Raw genomic sequence first — 8,036 nt, forward strand, 5'->3', positions numbered from 1 at the left:
AATAGGAATTTTCCGGCGTTTCATTGGTACTTGAAGTCGTGCACATGGGTCCTATTCGTCTATAGAGATCAGTATGTTCCTTGACTGTTCTCTCTGTAATCCGGAGATAGTTGTTTCAGGCTTTTCGGATTTTGGGATGAGGGGAGTTTTTTTTTACACAACCAGTGGTTACTTACATGGCTTACGTTTCGATGTCGCTCAGACACCTTCGTCAGAGCTTCTAACTGGAGTGATGAACCGGGGCGAGGGGGGATACAAACTAAGCCATGTTTGGGATTGTTTTCTCACCACAAAAGCGCCACCAACATCGGCTACATATAGCGGTGAGAAGCAGAACTCCAGTTAGAAGCTCTGACGAAGGTGTCTGAGAGACATCGAAACGTAAGCCATGTAAGTAACCACTGGTTGTGTAAAAAAAAACTCTCCTTCATTCTATATTCTACAAACCTGATGAAACTATTTTCGGATTACAGAATGTACAGTTAAGAAAAAACTGATCTCTATAGACGAATAGAACCCATGTTCAGTACTTCAAGTACCAATGTAACGCAGGTAAATTCTTATTTCTAATGCATTTGGACAAACCTTTGGTGGTAAAAACATATCTGTCCCAACATTTTACCATCCCAAAAATCGAGAACACGTGACTAAGTAAGCAGTGGATCATAGGTTGCAGGAATATGAAGACTTACTGCAACCTATGATCCACTGCTCACTGCTCACGTGTTCTATCTGCATAACGTGACGTCACGGCAGCAGTGGATTGTCCATTCCTTGACAAAGCTGTTCAGTCGAAAATTTGGGTGAGTCCAATTTTTGTGTTGGATTTTACAGTTCAACTAGCTCAAGACAAAGTAACACGACTTTTTCCCTGCAGAACCAGCCCTTCCCACCAGGGCACTTCGCGCTACAGAAGCATAAATGGATCCGGTACAGCCTGATCAGCACCATGGAGCGGCACCGTGATGCCGGCCTGCAGCCCGCTTACTCCCTGCCTGAAGCTGAAATGACGAAAATACTGAGAAATAAAAATTAAAGTGACTTTTTCCCTTCAGAACCAGCCCTTCCCGCCAGGACACTTCGCGCTACAGAAGGGTAAATGGATCCGGTACAGCCTGATCAGCGCCATGGAGCGGCACCGTGATGCCGGCCTGCAACCCGCCTACTACCTACCCGACAGTCTGACGGACACGGTAGTACGGGCGGCCAAGAGCAGGGGTCTGAGGCTGGTGCAACCGACGTCCCGTTTCCCGCCAACTCAAGGCATGTTTTCATATTTGCATGGTTAACTGCCATTATCGCACCAAAATCTATACTGTATGTCAGTTTCTGGGGGGTGATAACCTCAATGTGACACCTTACTCTCATGATCAGTTCCGTGTAGGGGTGATTACCGGTACAGAAAATTCAGGTCCAGGTCCGGTTTAGGTCCAGAGCATCAGCTGTGGTCCGGACCTGAACCTGGACCTGATTCAGTGTGTGAAAACTTGTGAATGGGCGATACTCAAAACAATGGTCCATTTCATACATTTCGCTACAAAGAAATCTGTTTTGTGGAGTATTTGACTCCCATTGGCGTTTTAGTTCCGAGTGTGCATGGGTAGTCAGTATGCGTTAGTACAAGGTCATATAGTCAAATAATGAGCCAGATTTGTTGTACCAGATCCATGACCTGTGTACTGTGTACATAGTCTCCAATCAGCCGTGTCAGCTGGATGAAAAAAAAAAAGAGAAAAGAATTTGGCCAAATAGTGACAAATAAGTTATCGTGGGATTTCCGTCAACATTCTGAAGTCTATCCTGTGGCCAAACAGTTCACTCCTAGGCCAATTAACTCCTACTAGGCTTTTATTCCTAACTTGGCCAAAGCCCCCTTTTACTGGTAGAAACAAACATATGCTCTTTTGGAACAAGTCAAACTGCAATTTCCAACATAAGAATTGGACTTACCCAAATTCTAAGTCAAATATTTTGTGTTGAAAATTATAGTTTAAGTTGTTCCAGAATGACTTCTGCCAACACAGATAAACTTTCAATCTAACACATGCTATTTTAACCTTTAGGCCCACTGCTAACAGTAGAGAACTACTACAACTACCGAGACGTGGAACGCGTGCCCAAAGCCGAACGGGTACTCATCGAGCAGCTGGGAGATATAGGCGGGATTCTGTGTCTGGACTCGGACCATCCCGATAGCTACATGGTTTCTGTCTTCCTGCTAGACTATCTGGTGCAGAAGTCTCACTATGAGATGGTCAGTATGGACAAATGCTTGTCAGGCTAATGGGAGCAGTGACAGATGCGCTTCTGGGATAAAGGCACATCTGGGATAGAATCTCATCTGGGATGCAACAGTCAATACAGCAAACCACTCTCCAAGCAGAGGTTTGTTGTGAAGAGTTTGACATTTTTCTCCTATCTCCCATTTTCTGTCCGCAAACTCCCAGCCTACGTTGGAGGGTTGATGTGGAGTGCGGACCAAAAACTGGAGATAGGAGAAAGGGGTTTTCAATCCGCCCCACCAATCTCTGTACTTGCAGAGTAGTTCGGATGACAGCATTGGATTCTAATGGTAGTTTTTTGAGAAATAGTCTTCTTTTTTACATTGCATCAATGTTATCGAATTCGTCAAAATGTTTTGACTTATGTTCCAGGAAAACAGGAGAATGTGTTACATGTTTATATTTAGTTTACGCTACATGTCAATACTACTGAGAAAATCTTCAGAAGAGTAAAGAAATAATACGTTTCTGTTGTTGAAACTTTCATGGTACGATATGATTTTATAAATCAGACTCTTTTATCATAACGATCTTCTCGAGTCCAAAGGACTTACTTATCATCTTTAACAAATATGCACGCAATGTGTGCTAATGTGAAAGGTAATCAATAAATCTCCTCTGGCATTTTGTTTGCTTTATTGCTATGTATGTTAAAGATATCAACGATTGTTCTCTATTAAGTATCTAGATTCCTTTAAGATTTATGTACAAAATTTGAGGAAATGATTTCCACAGAAGTTTTTCTATATATATCGAATATATCGACATGCTGCACTTTTCACTTTTGAGTGGGTTAACAACTTAACCTGTGGATGCTTCGTCAAAGAGAGCATTTCTGCAAGTGTGTTGGGCAATTAAAGATATTCTATTTTGGACGGTATATTGGTCGAAGGAGGCCATGTAGGATACATTTTGGACGAGGATTTAATTTGGCCTTTACTAGAACAACGCCCCCCCCCCCCCCGAAAAAAAAAACAACCTCAAAACAGGCTTAACATGCAAAGTTTGGGTCAGGGCTCTGCCACACAAAGTTCGAGAAATATCAATTGTTATTTTTTGTTTGGTAAATATTATGTAAATTTCCGTGGCTTTTGCTGATATTAGCTCTGAAGATTTCGATCGCACTACGCACTTCTTTATAACCGAATTGCTATTTGAAGACGGGGTGGCGGATAAACACTGTGTCCTGTGACCTTGACATCAACGTTCAGGTTAGATCACGTGTAGCGCCAAGGTTGGGAGGCCTGGCAATAGCCGACGCGAGAGGACGGAACATATTGGAGGAAAAGTAAGTTGACTTGAGATCTAAAACGCCTATCCGTAATGGATACTTTTGATCGCACGACAAAAGGAACTACGAGTACATAGATGGTGTTCGTAGTCAAGAGGTTAGTGGTTCAGCCTTTGGAACTAGAAGCTGTGAATTCGATTCCGGCTATGTCGCTCACCCAACATGCACGCTACCAGAAAGGGCTGCGGTCATTAAGATGTGACGTTAGCTGAGGCAAACAACTCTGGCTGTAAGAGCTAGGGTAGTACAATGAATCTGTAAAGATTGTACATATCGTCTATCTTCTCTGTAACGATCAGTGGAGGAATAACTCAGTGAGCCGACAGGTTTGAGATCACTTTCACTTTCATTTTGACTATAAGCTGCTGAACAGATCTGTTTTTGTATTTACTCGTCCCGAACAACACAACTAGCACATATGCAATACGTACTCAGGTTTCAATGTGCTGTAACTTCATTATCAATATTGGAGAGGCTACCGAGGTGACATGTTTCCGCAGATGTCCATTAAATCTTTAAAACATGTACCTGGCAGTCGCTCTATTAGGGGTGAAAATCTGGGGAGGCTCTTTAACGAGGAAGCTGTGGCGATGGAATATTAAGATCTCAAACACGGGCTAAGTATAACCCTTTTTTATGGTATAAGATTCAAAACCTGTCGTCAGTGCTGCCTCGTTTGATCTTACTAGGTACGGTTAAATGTATGGTGGGACATTGGACCCCGGCAGTCTGTGTGTGTTTAAGGCACGTACAGTAGATAACACTTCAAACAGCCCTCAAGGTCTTATCTCACTTCAAAGGACAAAGTCAGTATACGCAACGCATATACATCTAGAGTTCCACGACCTCATACCTTCGCCAAATGATATTAACCTTTTTTGAGTGGAAATCATTATGCAAATATGGTCCCTATTCATGTCGATAAATGTAAGACATCCAGGTAATAAGATATACCAAATAGCAATTACTCAAGTAATATGATTTTGGAAACGGTCAGACGTTTCTGGTAGCACCCGCTACCTTTGGTCAGATCTACTCAGTGTTACTGACGAATGGTAGTGAATACTACCTAAACCATCTGACCGTTTCAAGCATCATATCCGGTTGTTTGAGTAACTTCTACAAAGTGTTTACAAATTTGCATAAATTGTCTCAGTTTGATCGTCTTCTCTATCCTAATAAAGGAGCTTGTTCAAAGTATAAGCAAAGGTATTCCTCAAAATATGTAATCGAGGTCCTGATTCGTATTCTTTATTGTTGTCCATGCCTCCTTCTGATCTGCAGGAAGTGTATTTCAAATGCACAATAAAGTTTCTAGTAAGTATTTCCAAAACTAATTTTATGGCTCAAAGCCTTGTCAAATTAAGTTCATTTATTTCATCTTTTATTGTGCAAACCAACATTAGATATCAGCCCGGCGGGGCACCCTCGGCAGCGGAAGGCATGGAGACCTCCGCACCAGCTAGGGACCGGGCGGACAGCACCGCTGGGTCTGACGAGGACGTTGACATTGGGGAAGGTACAAAATTACGGCACATAGAAAGATACATGTAATGGTAGTTCACCTTTATCCGCAGGGTAACCTACATGTATATCCATTGTTTTTAGCGATATAACGTCGACGGACGATATTTTGAAAATATTACACTTTGTCCGCTGACTTAATATCTCTAATAAATACCCTATTTCTTTTTAGAAAAAAAAACGGATACAGGTTACCCGGTCACTATCAATCATTGCCCGATTTACTCCACACGTCAATTATGTTAAAGCCAGACAGAGCCAAAATGTTTTACCGGTTAGAAGTACGAGTAATATCAACAATTGCAAGTATGCAAGAATAATCAAGAAGTATGCAACAGCAGAAAGTCCCCCCTTTGTTGGAAGGCGTTTGGAGATGACGGCAAACGGCCAAACCTCCTGGGTTTCTCAAGTACGTCAGGCTTGATCGCATAGTTTTGACCTTCATCCACAAGGCATCCTGATGATTCTCTAACGAACAGATACCAGAGAGTTGGAGGAAGCTCATCATTGTCACTGTCCCGAAATCAGGAGATCTGTCAAAACCAGACAACTACAAAGGTATCAGCCTGATATCCCTCGTGCTGAAACTCGACAACAGAATGTTGCTTAACAGACCGAGACTGTCGGTTCATACATTAATACCAGCATCAATATTAATTTTCCAGCCTGTCCACCACCCCGATCAAGCTATGATGAGACCCAGGGGCAGCCCCCGGAGAGAGATAGTCTATCGGAGTAAGTATCAACATGCTTTGTACGAATAGTGAAAGATATACATCTACTAAAAACGTTTTCTTCTCCAGTGCAAGCTTAAGTACAACTATTTTAACGGTTCACCACTTCACCAAGTAAATAAGTAATTGTCTGGATGCATTAGATGAATAATTGGGAGCCAGATTGTGCGGTGCTTGCACAACTCTGGTAATGCTTGTACGTTGTATATTTTGCCTGTAATTTTATAACTCTGCACACAATGTTGCAAGAAAGTCTTCCTATAAGAATGTTACTTTTGAAAATTGCTGTTGACAGGTTTCTATTAACCTTGAAATGGGATAATTATATGAACTCCTGCCCTAAGAATGGTCTTATTTACTCTATGCCAATGCGAACCTGTGTGAATTTGATTCATACATATCTACGGATCCTATTGAGAATGGGGCCCTGCCGGGCAGTTCACGGACTTTTTTTTGGCACTTTCGGGCGTGACCCCTGTCCCATGTAATACCAAAAACATCTTTATTGACGCAAGAATCGTACAACGACTTTCGTAAGGTTTGCTACAATTATATGAATTATATACTTCCTGAATCAGCATGTTTAGTCTAGACTAACATTCACACTGTTGGTTCAAGGTCTTAACGTTCTTTGGTATATTTGCCTATATGCACACTGTAAGGGTTATCACAACCTAAGATAAAGTTAAATTCATCTAGTGAACAGAACGTATCAAATTATTTCCAGCGGGCGGAAGGATATCCTGCGGATTTCGGGATACAAATTCATATTGATTACGGTCGTGCCCCGGGTTCATTTTATGTCAGTCGACGTCTTAGAATCATTCCGGGACCCGGTAACACATAGGCGCCCTGACCTACCCGTGAGAACACCGAGAGGTACCCCCGCTCTTTCTAGTTTCTGACAATCCACCGGGACAAATTTGTGTCTTCGAAGCCCGGCCGTGGCTGCATCCCTGACGGGCAACGGCGCAATTGGGACCGCAGCCTTAGGGTTAGCTTGTACCATTAACCATCTTTCACGTACCCGCAGTTTGAACTTATGTATTCTTCCATCTATGCCTTGTTGGAATCATGACCAAGTAAAGATAATACATCTAGAACACTTGCCTTTACAAGATCAATTATCTATCATCATGTTCCAGAGTCTTTTCGTTGTGGCAATTTTGCAGGCACGAAGGTATCACGGAAGAAGAGGCACGTGAGGCCCTGGTGCAGTATGTAGCAAACCACTGCTGCTATGGGAAGAGTCCTGCTCAAGACCTCACGTTCACAGACATCAAACGTTCATGTGCATTCCACGTAGGTTTATATTGTACTGATGTTGTTAAGGTAATGTTACACGCATTTTATCTCAAATCTGCTGCAAAAATTACTGAGAAACAAGGGTTGCAATTAGGTTTTATCCTTGCACTGAGCAGAAATGTAACATCGACAAATACCTATTATGCAAATAAGAGCCTAATTTGCATAATCAATGCAAAATTTCAGTATCATTTTATGGAAAATGATGAGAATAACATACCTGCGCATGTGTAAGTTAGATAAAGATGTGCATCACTATGTATAGTTTATAATATTGTATAGATGTAATTGTGCAAATCATTTACACTTAAACATGATAATCTGCCAAAGAAAAGGACTTTAACACATTCAATAATACTAGTTTTGTAGAGAAGACCATGTAAGATAGATTTCGCTAAGTACAGTCTTACTTGCATCATCAGTAAGACAAGATAAAAAAGTAAATCTGAAGACTTTTCATAAAAATGTCTCATTGGAGGTATGAGGTCTCTGTCTTCTTTTAAAGCTAGTTCTGTGGGTTTAATGTAATGTAGAGTAATTTTAGAATCGTAATATTGAATGTTCAATGATGTATTCCAAGAAAAATCTAATTTTTATTTTCAGTATATATTGGAAACATTTGGTGAGGCGAGGAATACTGCCTTGGTTTCTGTACCAAGGATGGATGGATGGATGGATGGATGGATGGATGGATGGATGGATGGATGGATGGATGGATGGATGGATGGATGGATGGATGGATGGATGGATGGATGGATGGATGAATGGATGGATGGATGGATGGATGGATGGATGGATGGATGGATGGATGGATGGATGGATTGACGGACGGACGGATGGATGTATAGATCACTGGACGGGCGGGTGGATGACTAACCTACTAAAGCTGTTTTCATTACA

General features: G+C 41.7%; 1 protein-coding gene across 1 annotated transcript in view; it reads left to right on the forward strand.

Annotated features, from left to right (window-relative positions):
* Positions 1 to 3,296: 3,296 nt before the first annotated feature.
* LOC118416214 (protein SSUH2 homolog) overlaps positions 3,297 to 8,036 on the forward strand; it is a 4,994-nt gene continuing 254 nt past the window's right edge. The window contains exons 1-5 of the mRNA XM_035821297.1: positions 3,297 to 3,570; positions 4,980 to 5,092; positions 5,763 to 5,832; positions 7,004 to 7,133; positions 7,740 to 7,781. Coding sequence (XP_035677190.1) covers positions 5,017 to 5,092; positions 5,763 to 5,832; positions 7,004 to 7,133; positions 7,740 to 7,781 — 318 coding nt within the window. The 5' untranslated portion in view covers positions 3,297 to 3,570; positions 4,980 to 5,016. The remainder of the gene's footprint in view (positions 3,571 to 4,979; positions 5,093 to 5,762; positions 5,833 to 7,003; positions 7,134 to 7,739; positions 7,782 to 8,036) is intronic.

The sequence above is a fragment of the Branchiostoma floridae genome, chromosome 5 (assembly GCF_000003815.2).
Source record: "Branchiostoma floridae strain S238N-H82 chromosome 5, Bfl_VNyyK, whole genome shotgun sequence".
Classification (NCBI taxonomy): Eukaryota; Metazoa; Chordata; class Leptocardii; order Amphioxiformes; family Branchiostomatidae; genus Branchiostoma; species Branchiostoma floridae.